Raw genomic sequence first — 25,820 nt, 5'->3', positions numbered from 1 at the left:
GCGCACAAACAATTTTCGGCGATTTTTCCGGCCTGGAAGCGCACCACCGCGGCAGTAAATGGGTGTGCGCATGCGCACTGGCACGCACTGGCACGCACTCCCCCGCCCTCCGGCCCGCTACGCGATCGGCGCGGCGGGCACCGGCCCAAAGGCGGGTAAGTCTGGGGACCCCTGCTCTAGGAACTTGCTATAATATGAAAAAATAATAGGTGTGCAAACTACTAATAATTGTAAATATCAGAATGTAGGCCCCCTATATATAGAAAGGAGCAAACCAGTGATATTTGAGAGAGCAGGCTAGCAGGCGGGGCCCATGACTTACATCATAGGAGCCAACACAACACAAAACACTGTTGTAGGCTTTATTTTTTTTGGTTTTTTTTCTTATATTTTGAAAATGTACATCAAGTTTTTTTTCTTTGTGCTTCTTCTCCCTCCCACGCCAAACATGCCTGATGCGGGGAGGCAAAGGGCTTTGTGGCCTCCGGCCCCCGTGGGAGCGGAGGGGAGATGGAAGACTTCCTTACCAGGGGGGGCATGTGCCCACGGTGCATCTGCCCGCTGGTGACCTGCTGCTGGGCCTGGGGCATGGTGCCCATCTGGAAGTTCTCCGGCCCACCGGCCCCCAGGCGGATGATGCCTGGCAGGGCCAGGGAGCCCGTCTCGGCCTTGTTGACCTGGTTGAACTGCTGCTGGAGGACAGTGGACCTACGAGGCAAGCGGAGGGAGGGAGGAGAGAAGAAGCACCCCCACTCCAGGCAGGGGCGGTCCCCCTCCCTCTGCCCCCCACAGCCCTCCTCTCCCTCCAGACTTACTTTTTGGGGGAGACGGACTCCTCCAGCATGGTCGATTCCTCATCCCCCTCCAAGCCAAAGTGGTCTTTGCTCTTTTTCTGCAAGGCAGAGAAGTGGGCAGGCAATGACTCCGCAGTCCACAGATGAAGGCGGCCATGGGGCACAGGGGGCAGAAGAGCCGCCCAGCACTGCCAGGGCAAGGCAGCCCATCCTCCTGGTGGGGGGACATCCTCCCCCTCACCCCGGTCAGCATCCTGCAGCACCAGCTTGGTCTTGCCTTCCCGCATGCCCAGGAAGACAGACGCCACACCTGAGGTTGGCACCCTCTCCCTCTCTCCCCATGGCCTCACCTTCTTCAGGATGATGTCAATGTAGCCGGCAATGAGCTGGGCAATCTGCTCCCCCTCCGTCGTCTGGACAGAGTAGTAGCCGTCCTGGTAATCCCCAAAGTCCTGCAAGAGGAAAGCAAAAAGTTCTCTCTCTCTCTCTCTCCCCCTCCCCCCCCCGGGCCACTGTAGGGCAGCCACAAGGCCATCATCATCATCATCATTCCCTGTTCATCTGACTAGGTTTCCCCAGTCATTCTGGGCGGCATACAGCATATCTTAAAAATACCATATTTTTTCGCATATAAGATGACCCCTATTTTGGTGGAATCCAAATTAGGAAAATGGGGGAAGATTGCCCTGAGTTGTTGAGCTTCTTTTGGGGGGATTGCCGAAAATCGCTCACCCGCAGACACAGCAAAAGCCGCCTATCAGCTGTTCCCTCGCTGGCAGAAGCCGCCTATCGCCCACACAATCAACACCAGCCCTTGCCACAGAAACCAACTACATGCCAAATAGCCAATGACAATCTCCGGCTCAAGGCAGCAGCCAATCCCACGTCCCCACTATGCACTACCCATGTATAAGACGCACCCCTCCCCCCAACTCTTGAGATTTTTTTTAAAAAACAAACAAACCCTAGTGTGATAGACGGAAAAATACGGTATATTAAAAGCCTCCCGATACAGGGCTGCCTTCAGATGTCTTCTAAAAGTTGTGCAATTCTTTATCTCCTCGAGATCTGAAGGGAGGGTGTCCCACAGGAAGGGTGCCACTACCGAGAAGGCCCTGCACAGCTCCATTCTTATTCCGGACCTTGTCTATTGCGATGTTCAGCTGGTGATGCATCACAATGTGGCAAACCGGATCTCGCCCAGCCCTCCCCCCCTGCCTGCCCTCTGCTTGCAGGATGCAGCCCCAGGCGGCCCCCTTCTGCCGCTGCGCTTCTTCCAAAGGACAGACTGGGAGGGGGGGGCACAAGGCACCTCCCTGCCGTGGGGCCACCAGCCTGGCTCATCCCAGGAGAGGGCAAAGAGAGTTGGAGATGGCGGGGGGGGAGGGAGGAGGAAGGCCTACCAGCGTGAAGCTCTTGGGGGAGGCAGCCCAGCGCTTGATGTTGGTGAGGTTCCACTCCTGGATGACCTCCTTGGTCTTCTCGTCCACCCTCATGACACATTCCTTGGTGATGCCCAGCAGGCGGGGGACCAGCTTGTTCTTGCCCTTCATCTTCTCCTGCAGGACGCAGCGGGGGAGGGGGGGCACGTGTGTCAGGCCCAAGGGGAACCTCAGCTCCCCTGCGCCCTGCACCAAGGGGCACCAGCCCCCCCCCGAGCCACCGTGCCCACCTCATAGGGCGAACATGCCAGAGAGGCCACCCCGACCCCCCTGCGAGGCGTACAAGAGCCAAGGGTGCAACAGCCCCACCTCAGTTGGAGGCAGGGGGTTCCCCGAGCATCCTGCCCCCCTGAAAGGGCAGAGAGATGGGGCGGGGCCCCCTCACCTTGACCAGGAAGAAGGAGACCCCGTAGGTCTTGAGGGACCGGGCCAGTTTCACGTAGCGGACCTTCGCCTCGATCTCGCTCATGTTGCCGCAGTTCTTGTGGGCCTGAGGGCAGAGCAGAGGTGGGGGTCACCCTTCTGCTCCTTCTGCCCCTAGGGAAAGGGCCCCCCTCACCCGCCAGAGCCGCCCCACACAGCAGGGGTGTCCCAGGTCCCCAAAGGGGGTCCTCTGGGAAATGGGCAGCAGATTCTGTCAAAAGCAGATATTTGGCCAGGCACAAGGTGTGCCCACTCATCTGTGGAGGGGGAGGAGAGCCCCCTGTGAGCCCCTTCCCCTGGAGGGCCAAGGGATCCATGGTTGCAGCCAGCCCCCCCCCCACTCACCATGAAAATCTTGCGCTCGCCTTTGTGCTTGATATACTCCTTGGGCAGAAAGTCCTTGAGGCTGGAAAAGGGGGAGGAGAGGAGGGGGCATGAGGGGGGGAGAGCAAGGAAGAACCCCAAACCTTTGCTGCCAAACCCAAACTCATCCCTTGGCGGGGCAGTCCTGCCCAGCGCAAGGAGGCATTGCCCAAATGAAGGGAGCTGTAGTGAAGTAGCCCCCCCTGGCGGACGGCTATCCAACCTCTACTTGAAAACCCCAAGGAAGGGAAGGCCACTCGCTTCTGCGTGGCACCCTGTGACTCTGTTTCCCCTGGCGTTCTGCTGCAAAGCCCATGCCAAGCGAGCAGAGACTGGGGGGGGGCACTCACTCCAAGAATCCCGGCTTGTGCTTCTGCTCATTGTGGGGGCCAAACTGGATCTGGCACTGGAATCCCGCAAACTCGCAGGCCTTGTCGAAGGAGACAGGGTGGGAGCCATTCAGGATGTCATCCCGGGCCTGAAGAAGAGGGACGGGGGGGGGGCACAGTGAATTCATTCTCTTTCATTAATTCACAGTTAATTCATATCTCCTTAATGGACCCTTCCCCTTCCCCCTCCCACCCTCTCCCCAACCCAACCCAACCTTTATGGCACCTGCCACGTCTGCGTGCCTTGGGGGTTATTTATTTTATTCCACAAAATTTATACAATGCTTGATTGTAAAAAAAAACACCCAAAAACCTCAAAGCAGTTAAGAAAAAGATAAAACATTAAAACTGAGCTGTAAACGTACAGAACGTAAAAATACTGAAACAGGTTAGAACTCACTTCTACCTTCCAAACATTGTGTGTGTGTGTGTAAACAAGAATGTTTTTAGCAGGCACCAAAAAGTTTAAAGCAAAAGCACCTACTTGATATCAAGAGGCAGGGAGTTCCAGAGGGCAGGTGCTGCCACAGTAAATGATCGAATGCTTTACAAATGCAGAAAATGGGGATTATGTGGCATCTTTGGCAGGGCCCATCCCACTGTGGGCTGAGGGGATTTCATAGGTAAACTGGGGTTAGGATCATGCCCGAGACTTGCAGGGTTGTGTGAAGGGAACAGTACCTGCACATAGAGCAGGTTGAGTTGCACAGGATCCCGCGAATCCACGTTTTGGTCCGAGTAGAAGAACTTCCGTCGCAGGAGGAGGGTCTCGCTGTCATCGATGCCCTGCTCTCGGAGGGTGCGGCCGTGGTCCAGCCAGTTCACTGTGGGGGCACAGAGAACATTGCGAGGGGAGGCAGGGGGGGAAGGAGAGAGCCCCCCCAATCTTTGCGGAGCATCCAGCCAGCCCCACTGCTCCTGGGACCTTGTGGGTCGTCCCCCCACCCCACCGACTTACACTCATCATCCGTGTGGAGTTTTTGCTTAAGCTTCTCCATCTTCTTCTCATCCCGCAGGAGGGTCTTGTCTTTCTTGAGGGTCCCCGTCTGCTCCTCCTTCTTCTCCTCCACGATTTCCCGCACCAGGGAGTACTCATCGTAGTTCGTGATGCCTGCCGGGCGAGGAGACCCCCGTGTCAAGAGAGACATCAGCCCGGCCAGACGGGGAGACATCCCCAGAGAAGGGCCTCCCTCTTGCCTCGTGTCTCTGTGTTGGGGGGGGTAGAGACCTTCTCCCTCCCTGGATCAAGGGCCCCCCACTCACCGATTCTGGCGCAAATGGTCATGAGGATGTCTGTGACCGTCTTGGAATCGTCCACCATGACCGTCTTGACCGTCCCGTCCAGCATGCGGATCTTCAGGGGCCTCTGCTTCTTCTTGTACTCCAAGGTGTCCTGGAACGTTGTAGAGGGGGCAGGGGAGGGGAAAGAGGAGGTCATGCAAAGGAGGAGACCCCCGCCTGGCAAGGGAGGGCGTGGCCAGGGGACCACCCAGGTGGGGAAGGAGGGAGGGAGGGGGACGCACCCCATTGCGGAGCATGTAGTAGTCCAGGGCCTTCCCAGCTTCCAGCCAGATGCCTTTCTTGGGATCTTCATCCGACAGGAAGAGGCCAAAGTCGGTGGCTGGAAAAAAGCAGAAAAGACTCTCCCAGGACAGGCCAAAGGGCAGGCCCTGTGGCTGCAGACGGAGGCCCAGCCCCCCCCCCGGCCCCCCTGCACTTGGGCTTTAGGACCCGCCTCTGCAGATGTCCCCCAACACTCCCCCCCTCTTGCCTGATGTGAAGAGATGCAGTTGAGAAGACCTTCAACACCCCCCATCAGCTGCTCCAGCCTGCCCAACCCCCCTGCCCCCGACTTACGCTGGCCCATCTGCGCCTCCGGAACTCGCTCCCGGATCATGCGGCAGGCGTCGTACACCATGGTGGACGGCTCAAACTGCATCGTCTTCACCACGTTGCCAATGCTGATCTTGAGGGATAAGGCAACCATGGTGGCGGCTGGGGGGTCCCCTCTCCTGCTTCACCTGCAGGACAAAGAGGGACAACAGCGGCTGGTAAGCAAGACCCCTGGAGAGGCCACAAGTCCCTTTGGCCAGGAAGCACTCGAGGAGGCTGGGTCAACTGACAGGGGTCCACCATTCAATGGGTCCAAGGCTCCAAGCCCACTTGGGTGGGGATACACTCTTCCCCCCACAAGGGGCAGGCTGGGACATTGGGGGGGGCAGGTAGAATCCCACTTGTCTTTTTACAGCTGAGCCTGGGGCTCATTGAAGCTGTAGGCAGTGGCGGAGGAGATCTCTTGGGCACCTGCGGTGGCATGCCCAGGGGCGGGGCAAACCACCCATAGAGGCAGGGAGCAGTGCCCATAGGGGTGTGGCATGCGGGGCCCATAGGGACGGGACAGAACGGGTCCCATCCCGTGCCGTCCCTATGCTGCCGGGTGTATTTGCACAATCGGTGGTCGGATTTTTGCGACCGGCGGGTGCCAGGCAGCGCCACCCGCTGATTGTGGAAATCCGACTGCCGGTTGCATAAAACCAACCGGGGATGCGAGCGCCGCCTGCTGAGGGGTGCCAGGCTGATCAACAGGCGTATCTGCACCCCCCCCTCCAATGCATCCCTCTCTATTTTTGTTTGCAGGGACCCCCTCAGGTGCTGAGCAATGCTGGGTTTCCCTTGATTATAAAGGGGGGTTGGCAAAAGTGGAAGACAGAGCTGGACCCAACACACTGGGACAAGCTACCTGGGTCCCCAACACAAGTCACCCTGAGCTCAAGGAAGGAAGGGTAGCAGTTACAGGAAACAGGACAATTCTAGCTCCAACCGAGGCCCTTCTCAATTTTGTGCAGTGTTAGAAACTCAAGATATGGCTCCTTAAACCAGGGTTCCAGTCGCCAAAACGGGAGGTCTAGTTGCCATTTTTGAGCCAGATGGCTCAAAAGTCGACTTTTTGGTTCCTGAAATTCATTCTGGTTGTGCAGATAAAACACAATGGATAGAATTCTACAGGATATGCAGAGCCAGGATAGCTCAGTTGGTTACAGCGTGGTCCTGATAACACCAAAATTGCAGGTTTGGTTGCTGCATGGGGCAGTTGCAAAGTCCTGCATTGCAGGGGGGGGGGGTGTTGAGAACTGGATGATATTCGGGGTCCCTTTTTTGCGACTGGCAAGTGGCCTTTTGCAACTGGATGGGTGATTCAGGGGGTCTGCAGGGGAGCACAAGAATAAAAGAACGTCTTTGTTTGTTGCGACTCCCTGATTCACCCAGCAGAAAGAAAGAATAAATAATTGTTGCCTCTGTCTTTAAATATTAATCTATAAATGACTAAACATGCTGTTTTGATACCTGCAATCCAATTCCCTGGAACCACATGGCTCCCAGCTTGTGTATCCCAATTTCTAACACTGCTATGAGGAAGTGTTGCTATTGTGTGAAAACAGTCCAGACCCGAGGATCCCCAGGCAGGCACCTTCCTTTGGTCGCAAGTGGCTGATAGCCAGGGGCAAAGATTTTGATCGTTGACCAGTGCCCACCTAGTCCAGGACCCCAAGGTCCTGCTCCTGGCCCGCCCCTCCAGTTCAGACCCCATAAAGGGTATATGCTGCAACAATTGGCATTTTTACAAACTTTTTTTCAAAGGACAATGCACAATCAAGTCATCAAAACACCATATAATTATAAAATATTAAAACGGAGAACAAATGACCAACACCAAATGGAACTGATTCTGCAGAAAAAGCTTGGCGAGACAGGCATGTTTTCATCTGGGGGCAAACTGCCCAACTGCAGGTGCCTGGCTGGCTACAGGGGGAGTGGCGATCCAGAGGGCAGGTGCAAAGCCCCCCATGTTGGCTGTGGGGGACCCAGGGGGGCCTCTGCAGGCGAGGGAGCAAGTGGCCCCTGTGGCTGGGAGGCAGCGGCCCCAGGACTGAGCAGGAAGGAACAGAGAGTCACTCTGGAATGACAGCCCTGCCGCCCAAGAGGAAGGGAGCCTGCCAGGAGCGCCGGCTGATAAGACCCTGTGGCCAAAAAGAGCCCCTGATATGGAAATGTGGCTGGCAAGGATGACGGAGGGGCTGCAGGAGGGAAGCGTGTGGCTCCGCGCTTCACTTGAAGAAGAGCCTGCAAGATCGGGCCAATGGGGGCACCGAGTATGTTTAGCCTGGAGAAGAGAAGGTTAAGGGGTGATATGATAGCCATGTTCAAATATATGAAAGGATGTCATATAGAAGAGGGAGAAAGGTTGTTTTCTGCTGCCCCAGAGAAGCGGACACGGAGCAATGGATTCAAACTACAAGAAAGAAGATTCCACCTCAACATTAGGAAGAACTTCCTGACAGTAAGAGCTGTTCAGCAGTGGAATTTGCTGCCAAGGAGTGTGGTGGACTCTCCTTCTTTGGAGGTCTTTAAGCAGAGGCTTGACAGGCATATGTCAAGAATGCTTTGATGGTGTTTCCTGCTTGGCAGGGGGTTGGACTGGATGGCCCTTGTGGTCTCTTCCAACTCTATGATTCTATGAGTCCAGCCTCCTGTTCTCCTGGTGGCCAGACAGGTGCCTTTTGGGGGGAAACCTACAAGCCCCTGCCGCGGTTTCTGGCAACGGGCAGCCAGAAACTGGCTTCTGCATTGCTGCCTCCACCACGGAGGCAGAGCCAAGCCGAGCCAACGGGGCCAGGAGCCATGGACAGCCCTCTGCCCTGGGAATGGAGGAGGCAGCCACCCAACGAGGATCTGGGCAAACTCCCCCTGACACGTCTTCCAGGGACCCCCTAGGCTGGGTCCCCTCTGAACCGGAGGGGCAGGGACCAGGGACCCCAGGGACCCTCCTGGCTGGTTGCCTTCCAGGGCCCTCCAGGGTGTGCAATCTTGGCCTCGTGAGCCCAGGGGCACCTGAAGGCAGGGTTACAAACGCAAAAACAGAAGCTCAAATGACACCTTCAGCCTCCGTTACGGCCGCCACAGTTGTCTAGTTGCCTTTTCCCCAGAGAGATTTATTATTTTGGTTTACAACACATTAAAAAACCAAATAAAAGGATCCAGAATAATAAAACAGTGACAAGGCATCTCCACGCTGCCGCCTGCCAGTCAGATGGTGGAGATGTCAGTCGCCCAACCTGGTGGCAGGACATCTTCGCTTGGTCGCAACTGGTGCCCACGGAGACCTTCCCTGGTGACTACAATGTGCCCCCCTTTGTGGAAATTAGGCAGGAAAGAAGCATGCTGTATTCCTAGCCAACAGAAGAGGGTGTGGCGTGCCTTTTGTTGTGGTGTTTGTGTGTGTGATGCCCACCTGTGGCTTGCAGGTGGGGGACAGGAAGGTGGGTGAGCCTTGCCTTAGACTCTCCTGGTCAGGAATGCACCCCAGCTCCCTCCTGGGCTGGGTTAAACCAGCCCCTCTGCCCACCTGATCTCCACCAGCCCAGCTGAGCACCTGAAGAACCGCAGGATGTGTGCAGCCGCAGCGCAGCAAGGGAAGCCAACTGGGGGGGGACCCCCTGGGTTTGGGGAAGGGGCTGCTGAGACCACCACCACCACCACCTGGGCAATAAAGGAACAGAGAAAGAGGTCTCCCCGCTCCCTTGCAGCTCCAAGGGACTGGGTCCCCCCAGCCTGGCCAGCTCAGCTCCTCTGTGGTGTCTCAGTGCCTGGACCCAGGGAGCCTCATCCTGCCCTCTCTGGAGGGGGAGGCACTCTCTCCCTCATTCACTGGTCTCCTGCCCTGGCCGAAGCGATGAAAAAGGGAACTCCAGCATGGCAGGGGCCCCTGTCCCATAAGCCTGGGGGGGCTGCTTTGGGTTCCCCTACTTGCCCCCTGGCGCCATGCCTCACTGGGCTGTGAACCAGCTTGCGAACACCCAATTCTGAGCAGCACAAGGCCCCCCACCCCCACCCCGCATCCCACCCCAGGCCCAAAGTGTCTCACTTGACTCCGCAGGTCTTGGCCAGCTGGAAAGAAGCAGCTTCCGAGTCAAATGGGCTGCCCAGGGCCCTCAAGCACCAGCCCTCCTCCTGCCCCTGGGCTTCGCTCTGAGCGGTCTCTGCAGCCAAGATTCTGCCTGCCTGGGCACACAGCTCCTGCTGTTGCCGCCGCTTTGGGCTCTTCGCTCCTCCACCTCCTTCCTCCTATCTCCTCCAGCCCATTTCCTGACCCGAGACCAGCAAGCGGCCTGGCTCTCCCCTGGCCTGAGCCTCTTCCGCCCTGGGGTAGATCTTCCCCGCCCCCTACATGGCTCTCATCCTCTGCCAGGAACTGAGCTCAGGGGCAGGAAAGAGGCTCAGAGTCCGGCCCGCAGTGGCCCTGGGACAAGGCCAGGAGCACAGAGGGAATCTCCAGGAAGGGAAGGATCGTTCGGAACTGAGGGGGCAGCGGAGGGCAAAACTGGGTGCCATGTTTGTCCCGTGTGGCCGGGCCTTATGTGGTTGTGAGACTGTGGGAGCCCCCACAGAGGGTGTCCAGTCAGGGGATACAAGCCCCCAATGTGGCTCAAGCTCCCCCCACATGCCAGCTGTGGGTCAAAGAAAATGCAGGGCTCCTCTTCTCGCCACTTCCTCCTCCGTCTCTTAGTTCTCATCAAGGAGACGGATTCAGAAAGTGTTTGCCAGAGGCTCCTTTGCAGCTTCCGCTTTCCGTCTGCTGCTGTGCTGACTTTGAGGTTTTGGGACCTAGAACTTGCTAGCCATTCTGGGAGGCCGGTTGCCCCCTGAAGGCGGCGGATGGGAGAGTCACCAGGCAGGCTCCAGCCTCACCCACTGCGTTGCAGGCACAGGGAGTGGGCGGGCGGGTTTTTGCAAGAAGGGAGAGCAAAGGGAAGCGATTCTGAAGCGGCAGCGGAAGCAAGAGAAAGGCAGCAGGGGTGTTGCAGGGTCCCCAGCCAGGCAGGGGCTGCTCCTGGGGGCCAGCGCCCGCTCTGCACTGGCCCCGGGTGGAGGGCAGGCAGAGCGCCAGCAGCAGCAGCAGAAGAAGCTGTACGTGGCCCCAGAGGAGGAGGAGGCAGGAGGAGGGTGGAGGAGCCCTCCCCTCCTCTCCACAGAAACATTCCAGGCCTGCATTCTTGAGCAACTCAGCAATCCAGCGCCTGCAGAGGCCCAGACTCCCCATTGGCTGACAAAGCCCATCGGGCAAGGGGAGGGTTTGCCCCCCCCCCCCGGCCGGCACAGACCAAGAATGTCAGCACCCTGGCAGAGGGCGGCACATGTGGCACAAAGGCACCAACACCCCACCCCACGGGTGCCACCAACCCTCCTTCCACCAAGGAAACGGGGAGAAGCAGCACCATTCCAGGCACACAGCAATGCTTGCGCCCCCCACCCCCGCACAGACCTCTGTCCGCCCCACGACTTTCTCCCCACGCTCCCCCTGGCTCTGCGGCCCCCCCTCCTCTTCCTGGGCCAGGCCAGCATCAGCCACTGCCCTTTTGCCCAGGAAGTCTGCCAGCCAGGTTGCCCAAGCCCAGAGAGAGGCAAAGTGTGTATCCCACAGCCATCGCAGGATGCCTCTTCCAGCCGCCTCCAATTAGGGCATTACTCAGCACATGCCGCTGCCTCCGGAGGGATGGGATCCGTGTCAAGAGCCAGCAGGAAAGCCAGCCTTTCACAAGAGGAGGGAGGGAGCATGTGGGGCAGCATCATGGGGCCGAAAGGGTCCTAGGAGGCCACCCCACCCCACCCAATCTGGTCAACTCAGAGCCAGGGTACCCCACTGCTTGAAGACCCTCTGGCCAGGCAGGGCTTGCAACTCCAAGGGTCTTTGCCCTCTCCCAGGTGAGGACAATGGCAAGAGCCCCTGGGATCTTTCTCCAGAAGAATAGCCAGGCGCCCCCTTCTCCCAGGGGGGCCTCGCCAAAGCCCCTTTGCCCTTTCCTGGCAGATGTTTGGGTCAGCCAGGCTGTGTGGAAGGAAGGAAGGAAGGAAGGAAGGAAGGAAGGAAGGAAGGAAGGAAGCCCACAAGGAACGAGGCAGCCAAAATTCAGGTGCCTGCTTGCCCATCATCCAGGCCAGCCCTGTCCAGCTTCCCACAGCAGCCTCTCCTGGGGAGCTCAGGATCCAAACCTGGCTATTTGGCGGCCAACACCTGCTCCTGGCAGGTAGAGCGCCCCTGGGCACAGAGGCTCCGTTTGCAACCAGCACATCCAACTGGCATTTATTGAAGCTGTGCATTTGCCCAGCCAAGGCTCCTTCTGCCAATCCCCGCCTGGCGCCTGATCTCTTGCAGAAGCTCTTCCTTCGCTTCTTGCATCTACAAGATAAGTCGCCTCCTGTCTTCTGACACACACAAGGCAGAGAGGAGAGGCCTGGGGCTGCTGTGTCAAAGGCCATGTGGATCTCGGGGGACAGAGGGGAGTTGGTGCCTCCCCAGTCATGCCCACGTGCGTCAATCATAGAATCATAGAGTTGGAAGAGACCCCAAGGGCCATCCAGTCCAACCCCCTGCCAAGCAGGAAACACCATCAAAGCATTCTTGACATATGGCTGTCAAGCCTCTGCTTAAAGACCACACTCCTTGGCAGCAAATTCCACTGCCGAACAGCTCTTACTGTCAGGAAGTGGAATCTTCTTTCTTGGAGTTTGAATCCATTGCTCCGTGTCCGCTTCTCTGGAGCAGCAGAAAACAATCTTTATCCCTCCTCCATATGACATCCTTTCATATATTTGAACATGGCTATCATATCACCCCTTAACCTTCTCTTCTCCAGGCTAAACATACCCAGCTCCCTAAGCTGTTCCTCATAAGGCATCGTTTCCAGGCCTTTGACCATTTTGGACCATTTCTGGTCACGTTCCAGCTTGTCAGTATCCTTCTTGAACTGTGGTGCCCAGAACTGGACACAGTACTCCAGGTGAGGTCTGACCAGAGCAGAATACAGTGGTACTATTACTTCCCATGCTCAGACCCCCAGACACACCAACTCCTGCAGGAGAGGCTTGAGGAGGAATCTCAAGACAGGACGGTCCAGGGGGGAGGCAGCAGAAGGGAGTGCCAGGCAGCAGCTAAGCGGGGGGGGGGGGGGGGAGTGCCAGGCAGCAGCTCTCCCAACTGCCCTCAGCTGTGAGCTACCAGAGGCCCCTTGACAAGATGCCCCAGGGGGAACCCTGTGAGGGGCTGGGCTCCTCAAGAGACCAGACTGGTCAATGCTAGGATTGCTGCTCCGAGTCCCCGCAAGCGTCACAAGGCACCAAGGACAGCCGTCCTGCTCTCAGTGTCCCAGCAGAGATGGAAGATGCGCAGGAAGAAATACCAGGGCCCCCCCTCCCGCCAATGCTTTGAAGCTTTGCCTGCAGATGCTGCAAGGTGAAGCAGAGAGGATCTTGTGAGAGACAGCGGGGGGGGGGCAGGGCTGGCGGCCAGGCAAGTCCCCCAAACAGGAAAAAACACGTTCTAGCTGACAGGCAGCTGCAGAGGGGAGCCAGCTCCACGCTGTCTAAGGTGTCACCCAAGAATGCAGGCTTGAGTCAAGGGGGGTGGGTTGGCTTCTCGTCCTGCAAGGCAGGAGCCGGACGGATCCAGGACCAGCAAAGGGCCAGGAAAGGGCTCCACCGGAGGAGGAGGAGGAGGAGGAGGAGGAAGAAGAAGAGCATGCAGCCATGTCAGTCAGCCAGCAAAGCAGAGCTCTGGAGCCCATCCCAGAGAGAGCCCTCCTGAGCCAGGAGAGGCGTCCAGAATCTGCTACCAGAAGGTGCAAATGGGGATTAGGCAAAGGCACAGAGGGCAAAAGGGCTCCCCATGGCTGCTGGTCCTGGTGGGGCGATGTCTGCCACCTCCAACAGCCCAGCCCCAAAGGTCTGACTCCCAGGAGCCGGAGCAGGATAGGGCCTTTGGGCTCTGCTTGTGGGCTTCCTCCCCACGAGGCTCCTGGCAGGTCAGGTGGGCAGGTGGGTGCTGGCCAGGGCAGATCCCCTGTTGAGGTCCAATTCAGCTGCAGGCCTCTTCCTCATACGGAGGGGCCAGCGGAGAGAAGGACGGGAGCACGGGGGGCCTGAGCAGGTCGGAAGAGCCACAAGGGGGGGGGGGTTCGGATGAGAATGGGAGCCTCCACAGGCCCCACACCAGATGGGTGAACACCTGAAAGGAGATCAGGAGTAGGGGGGGGGACTCTGTACACTGAAAGAGAAGGAGCCATTCCTGGAGAAAGCACCATCGCTCTGTCCTCTCCTGTCTCTTCCAATGGCTTTCAGGAGAGGGCTGGTTTGGGTTGCTGTCTCCTCCCTGGGGAGGCAAATCATCCCTTTGAAGCTGTTTTTCAAGAAGGTCAAGCAGCTGCTTTGTAAGGGAAAATGATGCAAAGGGAAAGAGCAACCCCCTCTCCAGGGCTGGAGTCCTGATTCAATCTGCCCCCCCCAAAAAAAAAGAATTCAGAGGCCACCGCTCTCCATGAACTTTTCAGTTTGGTTCTCACCCTGCAGGGTCAGATTGTCTGGAGTGGGGGAACCATCAGGGACCCCAAGTGAGCTCCCTCCAGCTCGCAGGGGGGGGGCAGTGAAGGTCCACATCAGAGGCAGTCTGGACCGAAGATCACCTTCTTCCAGTTTGTGCCAAGAGCGCTCTGGGCCCGGCTGGGTGCATTTGGAGAGCCTGCCCTGAGCTGCCAGGCCTGCAGAGGAAGAGGAAGAGGAGGAGGGGGGAGGGGCTTGCAAGCCTCCCCCTCACAGCTGGGGGGGGAACCTTTGCAAGGCCTGCTCTCTTTGCACAGGAAGTTGTGGTTAGCACTCAACTCAGCTCAGCAAGCGGCTCTGCGGGCCTCTGGGGAGGCAGCCCCCCTCCCTGCTTTGGCTAATGTCTTGATGAACCTTGTGCAATCTCTCTGGCCTCACCAGCTCACCAGCAGGGGCCAAGCTTCTATCGGAACTGCATGCACACACGTTCACACACGCTCACGATCTCTCACACATGCACGCCGGGACTTCTCGTGCGAAACACTAGAGCCAGCGCTCTCCGGTTGGACCTGACAGGAGCCTTTGGGAACGGGCAATTCTGCACACAGCCCAGCACCCCGCAGGGAGGGCGCAGGGCTGGGAGGCTCTGCCGGCATTCTCCCCACCCCCAGCCCAGCCTCCCTTGAGGTCCTTCTTTCCGCTCCCCACAGGAAGAGGAACCTCAGGCTGGGAGGGAACAGCTCAGCTTCCCCCTCCACCTCCAACGCTGCTACTCTCAGCCAAGTCACAGGCTTCTCCACCTAAGAGACCAAAACATACTTCTTTAAAACTCCTAGTCATCTTTGCTCCAGCTCTGGTCAAGCTGCAGCCCCAAAAGGAAAACTCAGTGGGGAAAGAGTCGGCAAACTTACTATACTGGGGGGTGGGGGGGTGGAAATCAGTAGCAGAAGCTCAGATATATAATCTCATTGCCAAATGGCAGCTTAAACCTAGGCTGCTGTCGGTACAATGGAATGTATAGGTTCTGTCCCCCCCATGGGATATTATCTATTATTATTATTATTATTATTATTATTATTATTATTATTATTATTATTACCATTTCTATACCACTTTATATTGTAAAGAACAAATCTCAAAGCCATTTACAGCACATTAAAACATCAGATAAAACAATCCAGAATAAATCTAATTCAAGCTTCAAGGGAAAAATATTTCAGATCCTTCTCTAAGGGACGTCGTGTTTTCCTTAGTCACCAGCCTGGCGTCCAGAGATCTCCACGTGGTCACAATGGGACTCGCGCCAGACAAAAAATGCACCTGGCGCCTGGCTAATTTTGACCGCTGGTGGAAATAGCTGGCGAAAGCCTTCCCTACTTGGGTGCTCAGCAAAATGCCAACCCCGTGACCCTCCTCCACCTCGGTCCCATCACTCAGCAAATGAGGACACAAGGGGCTGCGCCCAACCCACCGGGCACAAGGAAATGCTGGGTGCCTCCCAGGCCTGACTCAAGACTTCTCAAGGAAGCAGAATGCAACCCCCAGAACCTACCAGGCCACTGGGCCTCAGGGCGAGAGGCATCTGCACCCCAAGATCCACAGGCTACACCAAACAGGGGTGCCAACTTGGTAAAAATATTGGGGGGGGCAGGTAAGCCCCACCCCACACAATCGCACACACACACACCATTGACGCTGGACCAGAGGGGCCATTGGCCTGGTCCAAGAGGCTCTTAAGAGATTCCCAAAGGGGCAGAGCCTGGGAGAGGCAGATTTGCAGGTGGAGGTTCAACAGGGCCCCCACTTCTGCCTCCCGCCCTATTAGGAGCAAGTTGCTCCCTGGGAGCTCTCCTTGGTGCTGCAGCAGCCAACCTGCCTTGCTCCACCGGCTCCTCCTTGGGACCCAAACAGGACACCACCATGCTCTTGCAACTCACACCTGAATTGGAGGGCTGGAAGGACTCCTGAGGGTCATCCAGCCCAACCCCCAGCAACACAGGAATCACAGCAAATGCCTATCAATGAAAGACCACAGCTGAATTGAGAAGGCAAGTGGGAGCCCAAAGAGAGCCAGGATCCATCATTCTGGGCTGGGATGAGCTGTGCCCTGGCACAGGGCGGCTCAAGGGAACTCAAACATGCATGAATGGGCACCCCAGGCAGCCACCCGCATCGCTGCCATCAGTGGCTCCTAGCAACCAATTAGAAGGAAGCACCAGCTGCCTATAAGTCCCAGTATTGTCTTTTAAGCCCATGCCAGAGAATCCTCCATGGCAATGATGGCAGCAGAGAAATCCCCGTCTCCATTTACCTGAGAGCAGGGCTGGCCAGGGGAGCCTTTCTGCATGGGAGGAATTCATTGGTTCTGAGAGCCAGGATCTCCAGGGGGCTCCTGCGGCCAGTTTGCACCATGCTCTGCTGGCAAAGCAGCTTGAATTGAAGCCCCAGATTCAGAGGAATGGGATCAGCTGTGATCCCCTTTAGAGGGAGAGATTTCAGCCCATGCAGCCTGCAGGTTTCAGACCAGCCTTGAGTCCTGCCTGACTTGGTGGTGAAAACCACAAGGCCAGTCAGCCTAGAACGGCAGAAGCTGCCAGAACCTTTTAAAAAAAAATTAAACGGTACCATTTCTTGCAAAGGAAGCAAGCATGAGACGTCTGCCCAAGCGATCCTGGCTGGACTTGCTGCCCTCCTGGATAATTATTAGCTGGTCTTGGTCTTCAGCACTGCCATTTCTGAGCAAATTATCAGCTCTAGGCTTTCCAGAGGAAACTGATTTGGCATCCAACTTATCCAAAGTCAGACCTGGCTTCGGAAAGGAGTTTTGGATGCCTTTGCTCAGAATCGGAGGGTTGGTTCTTCTGGATCTCTGTGGCTTTTTACGCCACTGACTCTAGATTATTCAGGATGGGGACTGGAGGCAGGGCCTTGCGGAGGGGGCCAGCCTGCCTGATGGATGCTCGGCCCCCTGCCCGTTGCCCTACGGACTCCTCAGGGTTCCAATCCATCCTTTCTCCTCTCTGTGAAACGCCAGGGAGACATTCTCCAGGGGTGCCAGACAGGGTTCGACATTAGCCAGGTGCCTTTTGCAACTGGTGATTTTCAGAATGCAAGCACCCAGTCTTGGGACTGGGACTCGAGAATAAAATTGCTGCTGCTGCAGCTGCTGAAAGCATGGGAGGAGAAAGGCCTCCCCGCCCAACTCCAGAGCAGGATAGAGTTGATTTAAGTCAAATTGATTTCAATCACTAGTCAGTAAGACTTGGTTTAAATCATTTTTTTACAGAAAGACTCATTCTTGCTGGTATAATCTTAATATTTACAACCAGATGAAGGTTTCGTTTTTGGAATAATAAATTTTCAGGGTAGTTTTTACAGTTATATCAAAAATTGCTGATTTGGTTATACTATTAGAAACCCAAAGACAGGTAATTATTGCTTATATTGTTTATATTGGGACAACTTTTCTGCCGTACGTTATTGGAAGGAGAAAAATAATCATTTCCTTAATAACAATTTAAACAATTTATTTAACTAAAACAGTAACATTATAGCATATGTATCCATGTTTGTTAACTGATGTGGTTAAACAATTTTAAAAAAAACTTAGACTGAGTTTTAGCACACATGAAAAACTCAAAACAAATCCTTATTTCCTGATGAATAGCCTTTGAACTATAATGTAACTTAAATGGAACTATCTTTAGAAAGATTTTTCCTCTAAAAGTATTTTATTTTAAAAATCCGATTTAAATCAAAAAAAATCCGATTGGTTTTAAAAATCATTGATTTTTATCCCACCCTACCCCCCAGCTCCAGAATAGGAAAGATCACTGGGAAATGCTGCTTTCCCTGCCACAGTGCAAGTCACCAGGCTGGAGCTGAGGGTGCAGAAGGTCTCCCCACCCAACTCCAGAGAAGGATCGATACTAGTGTAACTGTACAGCCAAGCGCCACTTCCCCCATCAAAGAGGGAGTCACCCTTGTAAAAAGGACAACATGGCGACTAACTTTCTGTTTCTGCGCCCATAACCTGGGTTCCAGGAGCCATTTGGCAATCAGCTTTTCTATCCCAGTTTCTAACACGGATGCCATCAGTATGCAAATAGGACTCAACCCTCTCCTTCCTCCTTTTCCTTGGATGCCAAGGAAGCAGAAAGAGCTCTCCAAGGGGTCAGTTCTGGATGGGGCTGCGCTCTCCTTGAAGGCTCCCACAGTAGCTTAGCCTGGGGGGAGGCTGCTTCCCCTGTCCCTGTGCTAAGGGATTTCAACAATCCAACATGCCCAGGAACGCTCATTACTCCTCAGTAGCAGTAGGATTACATTTTATAGAAAATACCTGCACACTGGCAGTTCTCAAAGCAGTGTTCAAAATTAGCCAGGCACATTTTGCACCTGGCTTTCAACTTCTTGCAACCAAGTGAAGATGCCCGGGTGCCAGGATGGCACCTGACGTCTCCACCACCTGGAGGTGCATGCCTGGGGATCCTCAGATTGTGACTGTTTTCACACACTAATACCTCATCCAGTAGAATTCCATCAGTTATATTTTATCTGCACAATTGGAATGGGAATTGTAGCTCTATATGGGAAATAAAAAAATTCCTTCAGTAGCACCTTAAAGACCAACTAAATTTTTATTTTGGTATGAGCTTTCGTGTGCATGCACACTTCTTCAGATACAGTGAAATAGGAGTCCCCAGGCGCTTATGTAGAGAAGGGGTGGGGAGGGGGTGGGGATGGGGAGGGGAGGGGGGATCACTCAGAAGGGTGGTGGAAGTGAGTGATTATGGGAATTAGGGGTTTACTAATGACTCTCAACACCCTTATAGATAATGATGTTCCAAAAGAGTTGGTTGACTTATTTATGTATACAACAACAACTGCACAAATATTGTATGGCCAAAGGTGGAAAGGAGGATTGGCTTTTGAAAAGGATGTAATATGCAGAACTGGCCAGATTAACAGGAAAGATCAGAGACCAAATGATGAAAAATTCCCTGAGGACTGGAAACTTTTTATTGAGTATTTAAAGAACTGCTATAGCAAAATGAAAAAGTGAGCAGGACTCGAAATATGAGGAACAACATGAATTATTAAGAAGAATAGGTTAAATTGGGTGTATTAAATAGGAGAAATATGCAGCATTTAAGGGTAAATATGGAAACCATGGAAGAGGAGGACGGGAGGTCAATAGATAAAGTAACTTACAGTTTATGTTAAAATGTGTAAAGTTTTCTCTCTTTTTTGAGAAAAACTAATAAATAAGATTTTTAAAAATACTACAGTTCCCAGGATCCATTGCGGGCAGGACTGTTTAATGTGGTATAATACAGCTTTAGACAGAGCCTCAGAGGAGACCTACCAAAATGAAGTTTCTTCATTTCAGTGGGTCTACTCTGAATACAGTCCATGGTTTTTAATTTAAAGCCACTGATGGAGATGACGCAGGGGCCTGTCCTGTTGAACCACAGGCCCTCTTCATTAAACAGGGCTGGGGGGGGGCTTCAAGGAGCTGCCCACCTAACTTCCTAAAGAGGGAGAGAAGGAAAGGGGGGAGGGGGATACAGCTAACCCTAACCTGCTGGAAGAAAGAGGTGGCCTTTCCAAGCCACTGGATCTGCCCCCCACCCAGCACCTCATCCGCCCGCCTGGCAGGCACGAGGAGAGGAGGCTTAGCCTGGACGGGCCGGAAAAGATTGCTAGGAGGTTCTTGACTTTCAGAAATAGGATCTCCAAAAGTATTTCCCTTGAAGACTCACTTCTGCCTGCTTGTCTGCTCAGACAGTCCATGTCTGCAAAAGGCACCCAAAGGCACTTCTGGAGCCCTTTAATTCAGAGGCAAAGAGCAGACAGTGGAAGAGGCTTGGGCAAATGCTCAGGAAGACTAGGGCTGCAATCCTAAACACGGTCACTACACTTGGGAGCAAACTCTCCTGAATTAACTGGGACCAACTTTGGAAACGGGCACTACAGCTGCACTGCACAATCCTCAGAGCTGGAGCAGACTCTCTCCAAGTCTACTCAAGCACCGCAACCTGAAGATGAACCGTGAAAAAATGTGTGAGAAATCTTTTAAAAGGGAAGGAAATGAAGCCGAGCCGAGAAGCATCTTCTGCAGTGTCCCAAGACACACTGTAATAAAACGTCATCTCACAAGTATTTTTTTCCATTTCTTAAAATAATCATAGTCTGGGGTTTCACCATCCCTCTAGGGTGACTCAAGGTGGGTAATAAGTTCAGCGTGGGAAAAGGGAAGGAGGGGAGCAGGGACAGGTAGCAAGGAAGTCAGAGGAGGGGGTTCTCAGAGGGCAAGCAGCCAAACAAGAGCCCCCTTCACCCACCCACCACAAAGTCCACCTGCTCCTGAGTTTGGCAGGAGGAGCACAGGAAGGTGGCAGAGTGGGCAGAAAAAAGTTTCAAGCACTTGGGAAATCTCTTGACAAACTGCTGGCCTCCCCACCCCACCCCCCCTGTAGCAGGTTCCACAGATGGAGACCTAGAGCCCGTCTCGGGTGCCTCCCCTGCGGCCCTGTTCTTGTCCAGCCTCATCCCAGCCCTTCCAGGCAAGCAGCAGATTCCAGCAGGGAGAGGGAAGCTCTGCTGCCTGAAAACATTCACTCTCCCCCCCCCCTGCAATCCGAGGCGTAAACAATGACTGCTACCAAATATGGAATTTGTAGCCGGCCGGCCGCAGAGGCAAGAGCCCCACAGCCTTCCAGCCTCCTCCAGGCAACCGATGCAGAGGGCCACGGAAAGAGCCCCCCCCCAATGCTGGTGACTCAGTGCAAAACCTGCCCTGAAGAGGTGGCACATGGTGCAAAAGCAGCACCCCAAGCGGGAGAGACCATCATTCTCAAGGGGGCTTCATAGGCACCAATCCATTTTCTATGGCGGAAGTTGTGCTCATACCAATATTGGCATTTGCACACACAACACCCTCAGGCAAATCCAAGAACGAGGCCCAGGCGCTTCTCCTGCTCCCTGCCAGGCCCACAACAATCTGTGCTCTCTGAAGGCCACAAGTGTCTCTCTCTCTCCCCCCCCCATCCCAGAAACACAAAACGTCCTGGGTCCTCACCCTTCACAAGCTGGGTGCATTCCTGGGCTTGTGTGGGGCGTGGCCCAGGGGCCATAATTCTGCCCTACACACTGGCCACCGTGGGTCCATTTCCAGCTGCCCCTTTAGACCTGCCACCCATGTTCTCCTGCCACTGAAACTGGAGGTGGTGCCAGGCAGCCTGCTCTGGAGCAGAAGCTCAGAAGGGCCTCATCCCGGGAGGGTTGAGCCCAGCCAAGGAGCAAGGGAACCAGGCCTCAGGGCCCCCCTCCCAGGCCCAACCTGCCTCAGGGTCTCCATGTGGCAAGACCAGGGGGGAGAGAGACACAGAGCCCTATTCTCTGGAGCCAGGCTGCCCTTTAAGTGGAGCAAGGAAAGGGGGGCGGCGTCTGCCTGCATCTTACACCCCACGTACAATCGCCACCTTGTTCTGGGATCAGGGCACCAGCCAGCCTGCGCAGCACACACCGTCACAAACCGCTTAGGAGATCAGCAGGCTCCACTCTGGAGGGAGCAAGGAGGGCACAAAGGCTCAGGTGGGGAGGGGGACAACTTTGGCTTCCCACCATGGGCGTACCCAGGATCAAAACTAGGGGGGGGCAAGGGGAGGGGCCAAGGCACGGAAGTGGGCGGGAACGGCGAACTCGCGCTCCGCCGGGCTGTGCCCCTCCCTAGAAGCAGGGCTGGTGGGCGGAGGCGGAGCCCAGCCCAGCGGAGCGCGGGTTCGGCGTTCCCGCCCGCCGCGCCGCGCTCTCTGGTTCCCCGCCGCGCTTGGCCTTGCCAGAGGGCGCGACGGGGAGCTGGAGGGAGGGCGCAGCGCGGCGGGCAGGAACGGCGAACTCGCGCTCCGCCGGGCTGTGCCCCTCCCTAGAAGCAGGGCTGGTGGGCGGAGGTGGAGCCCAGCCCAGCAGAGCGCGAGTTCGGCGTTCCCGCCCACCGCGCCGCGCTCCCTGGTTCCCCGCCGTGCTTGGCCTTGCCAGAGGGCGCGACGGGGAGCTGGAGGGAGGGCGCAGCGCGGCGGGAATGGCGAACTCGCGCTCCGCCGGGCTGTGCTCCGCCTCTGCCCACCAGCCCTGCTTCTAGAGTAGGGCAGCTGCCCTAACTTGCCCCGTGGTGGGTACGCCCTTGCTTCCCACCCTGGAAGCCAGGCTGCAGAGTGGCTCAGGTGGGCAGAGAGGATCCCCGCAAAGGGAGGGAGGCCGCTGCAGCTTCTGAATGTCCCAAAGACAAAAACGGAGACATGACAACCACACTACAAATGAGGAAATGATTAATTTAGCAACTTGCATCAGGCAGAGAGCAGGCCGGAAAAACAGAGCAAGAAACAAGCCAAATAAAACTTGACTACATTAAGAAACGAGCAAACAGTAACCCAATTTTAATCTGTTTCCCTGAGGTAAAGAAAGATGGCAAAATGCTGGTAGCTGTTCTAACTTCTTCCATTGCCAGTTGGGTTGGGAGGGAACTTTTTGAGGGTGGGGGAGTTCCGAGTTCCCCTGCAGACCCTGCCCGGGTAATTTGTGAGGGGCTACTAAGAGTGAATGAAAACGGCTCCAGCAACTGAGTGCGGATCTCTGAATATGCAGGGAACCTATAGGTGCAGAAAGTCCGACCTGAAGGCTAGAGAAACAGAAGGACTTCCACGACTGTCCGGAAGGCCAGGAAGCTGCCCGCACCCCAGGAAAAGGAGGGCAGCTCTGCCCTGGAAGCGCCAGCAAATGAAGCTGACCAAGGGTCGCCCAAGTGGGGCACACACGGTAAAGGGACTGGTGCACAGCCCTGCGAGTCGGGGGGGGGGGCGGCCAAACCAAATGGGAGAGAAGAAGAGTTTGGATTTGATATCCCACTTTATCTCTACCGGAAGGAGTCTCCAAGCGGCTCTCAATCTCCTTTCCCTCCCACCCCCACAACAAACCCTCTGTGAGGTGAGTGAGGCTGAGAGACTTCAGAGAAGTGTGACTGACTAGCCCAAGGTCACCCAGCAGCTGCACGTGGAGGAGTCTACCGCTCTTAACCACTACACCGCACTGCCTCTACTTGCAGAAGCGGCTGCAAAGCGTCCGGGAAGCAGCCCCGTCGGAGTAAAGGCGGGAGCAGGACTGGCTGCGACAGTTCGCCAAGCCACGCGCTCCCGTTTCGCGCAAGGCAAAAGCCCGACAGGCAGCGCCTCCCGGATCTGGCAGCGGGGCCTCGACGGCTGCGAGGCCGAGCGTGGCGAGGGCCCAGAGGTTCTGCAGCAGCCACGCTGCGGGGAGGGAAGCGGCGCCCGCCGGAGACTCTGCAGAGCGGGCAGCGGCAGCCTGCCTGCCCCTCGCCGGGGCGGGACCCAGCCGGGCCTGATTCACTTCCTGCCCAAGGGGCGCCCTCCAGGGCCGCGCCCAAGCGCAGACGCCCCGCGGCAGCAAGAGGCGCCCGCCTGCCCGGGACAGGAGGGAGCCCCGACGAGGTGGGGATGGGAGCTTTGCGCACATCTGGAAGTCACGTGCAAGCAGCCGGGACCGGCCCGAGCAGGAGGAAGCCGAGACCCTCCTGGAGGCGGTCTTCGCCCGCCCCGTCCCGCTCGGAGCCTCGCCCCGCGCCCACGCGCCGCCCCGTCCGCCCCCCCCCCCCGCGCGGCGGCCTCCGCCAAGGAACGGCCCGTGCCCTGCGGGGCAGAGACCCTTCCTCCCCGCCGGAGAGCTCTTCCCGAGGGCGGCCCGAGGCTACGGGAAACCCGGCGGCGGGGCAGGAAGCCAGGAGGGTGGGACCTGCCCTGCCCGAGCAGCGCTGCGCCCAGAGGCGGCCGGGATGCGCCTGGCACGCGAGCGGGAGGCGGCCGGGGAGGCGGAGGCGGCACTCGGGCACCCGCGGGCCGAGGGAGGAGTCGCGCGGAGCGGGAAGGGACCCGCCGGCGGAGCCAAGATCCGACGGAGCCCGGACGCGGACGCCGCCCGTCGCCGCTGCTCGACTTCTTCTTTTTTCCCCTCCCCGCCCGCCCCGCTCCCGAAGGCACCCGGGGGGGCGTTTTCTCCTCCTCCGCCCCCCCCATTCCTGTCCGGATCAAGGGAAAGAGAGTCGCCTCCCGCCCCCCGGAATGAGGCGGGGGGCTCCTTCTTCCTACCTGGGGGGACGCGGCGGCGGCGGCGGCGGCTCCTGCGGGGCGCGACTGGCTTCTGGGGGGAGGAGCGCCGAGGGGCGGGAGCGCGACCTCCCCTCCCCCTGCGGGTCCCCCAGACCCGCCCCCCGGCCGCTCCACCCCCGCCCAACGCAGCGAGGGAAAAGTGGCGCCCGCCCCGTCTGCCCGCGGCACAGGCGCAGAGCCGAGAGGAAGCCGCCGCGGCCATGTTGGGTGTGGGCGCCGGGCTCTTTCCCCGGCGGCGATGGGTGGCGGCGCCATCGGCCAATCAGCGCGGGGCTTCCCCGGCGCAGTGCGCTGAGCAGAGGCTGAGCAGGCTCTCACCAGGCGAGCCGGGAGCTGCGCTGCCGGGCTGGCGCCGGAACAGAAGCGGACTCAGAGGGTCGCTCCCTCCCCAGACACGCGTCTGGCGGCGTCTTTGGGTGCCCAGAGCAGCGCCGCTTACAGCACATGGGAAGGCTCCGCTTTGGTAGGGACGGAAAGGCGTCGGCGACTGAGGCAGGGAAAAAGCCCCTCTCAGCTAAAGACTGCGAAATTCCGCAAACAAACGCCATTGCATGTGCCTCTGGACAGAGGTGCTTACAAGCCTAAAGTTAGTGTACTGGAAGAAGCAAGGATCACCAGTGTCGAAGCAATTGTTCTTCGACATCAACTTCGTTGGACTGGTCATGTTGGGCGGATGGCCTGATTCTCGTCTTCCAAAGCAACTACATACTGTAATCCCAACTGGAGAATGGAAAGCGAAATCCTGGTGGGCAACAAAAGGTTGCTCTTAAGGCAAATCTTTAAACATGTAGTATAAACACTGACAGTTGGGCAACACTGGCCTGCGAGTGCTCCAGTTGAGATGTCATGGACTTTGAAGACACTCGAACTCAGGACGCAAGGGAGAAACGTGCTAAGAGGAAGGCACACTTGGCAAACCTTCACCATGATCAACTCCTGCCTGGATGAAACCAATGTCCCCACTGTGGAAGGACCTGTGGATCCAGAATTGGCCTCCACTGTCACTTACGGACTCACAGCTAAGACCGTGTTCATGGAAGACAATCTTACTCAGCTACAAGGGATCCCCAAAGAAAGGAAGCAGCAGCTTACAAGCCGCAAGACCTCAAGGGCCGCCTCCCTAGGAACCGACCCAGGCTCTGCCATCCTCATCCTTCTTCAAGAGGACCAGAGAGAGAGAGGCAGCACCAGAACAGGCCTTTTCTGCAGTGGCTCTCCATTTGGGGGGAATGCTCTCCCCAAGGAGGTTCAGCTGATGCCTTCATTATCCATATTTAGGAGCCATTTTTTAAGAGACGCTTTCTTGCCGCTAATAGTTTCTTTGACTGGTCTTTGTGGTATGTTCCCTGATCAGTGGTGCACACTCCTCTTGCGTTTCTGTGTTTTGTTTTGTTTTAAAAACTCCCAAGCATTTTTGAGTGGTTTGACCCTCTTGACTTCACTTCTTCTGCAGCAGATATTCCCACTTCTGCAAACATTTTTTGCACCTATATTGGCTGGTTTCAGAGGCAATGGAATAGGCCCAGTAGCTGATATCCCTTACCCGAATGCAACACAATTAGACTTGTTCACATTGGAATAAAAGGCATCTCTCTATTTTTGTAACATCTTTTGGAGATAGGCCAGATCTGCATACCAGACACTGCTATTACCCACTCCCTATCTTGCAACAAGACACTCGTGTCTCCTTATAAAAATAAAACATTGAATTGGCCTGAGTTAACCAATCCACCTTTGTAGATTAGTTTTAGTATGCTCAGATGTGAACCGCACAGTGTCTTGTACCATTTAGGTTTTAATAATATGTCTACATAACTTCTAACCATAACTTCTATCCAGATGTTGGTATCTGTTCAT

The 25,820-nt window shown here is 56.2% G+C and overlaps 1 protein-coding gene across 4 annotated transcripts in view; it reads right to left on the bottom strand.

Moving 5' to 3' along the window:
- TLN1 (talin 1) overlaps nucleotides 1–24,082 on the bottom strand; it is a 52,203-nt gene extending 28,121 nt beyond the window's left edge. For 2 of the 4 annotated variants that reach the window (XM_035100501.3, XM_060280443.2), the window contains exons 1-13: nucleotides 23,943–24,082; nucleotides 5,269–5,432; nucleotides 4,935–5,032; nucleotides 4,675–4,804; nucleotides 4,370–4,522; nucleotides 4,093–4,235; nucleotides 3,373–3,500; nucleotides 3,005–3,065; nucleotides 2,622–2,726; nucleotides 2,198–2,353; nucleotides 1,145–1,246; nucleotides 816–892; nucleotides 528–708 (exon numbers count right to left, since the gene is read on the bottom strand). In XM_035100501.3, coding sequence (XP_034956392.3) covers nucleotides 528–708; nucleotides 816–892; nucleotides 1,145–1,246; nucleotides 2,198–2,353; nucleotides 2,622–2,726; nucleotides 3,005–3,065; nucleotides 3,373–3,500; nucleotides 4,093–4,235; nucleotides 4,370–4,522; nucleotides 4,675–4,804; nucleotides 4,935–5,032; nucleotides 5,269–5,398 — 1,464 coding nt within the window. In that variant the 5' untranslated portion in view covers nucleotides 5,399–5,432; nucleotides 23,943–24,082. Of the gene's footprint in view, nucleotides 1–527; nucleotides 709–815; nucleotides 893–1,144; nucleotides 1,247–2,197; nucleotides 2,354–2,621; nucleotides 2,727–3,004; nucleotides 3,066–3,372; nucleotides 3,501–4,092; nucleotides 4,236–4,369; nucleotides 4,523–4,674; nucleotides 4,805–4,934; nucleotides 5,033–5,268; nucleotides 5,433–9,334; nucleotides 9,568–13,805; nucleotides 14,009–23,942 lie in introns of those variants that run through there. The other 2 variants (XM_088653209.1, XM_060280441.2) reach the window with 2 other exon arrangements.
- Between the last annotated feature and the right edge of the window lie 1,738 nt (nucleotides 24,083–25,820).

This window comes from Zootoca vivipara, chromosome 10, assembly GCF_965207765.1.
Source record: "Zootoca vivipara chromosome 10, rZooViv2.hap1.1, whole genome shotgun sequence".
NCBI lineage: Eukaryota > Metazoa > Chordata > Lepidosauria > Squamata > Lacertidae > Zootoca > Zootoca vivipara.
The sequence above is the reverse complement of the archived record's forward strand: the minus strand, read 5'-3'. Positions and strand labels throughout refer to the sequence as shown.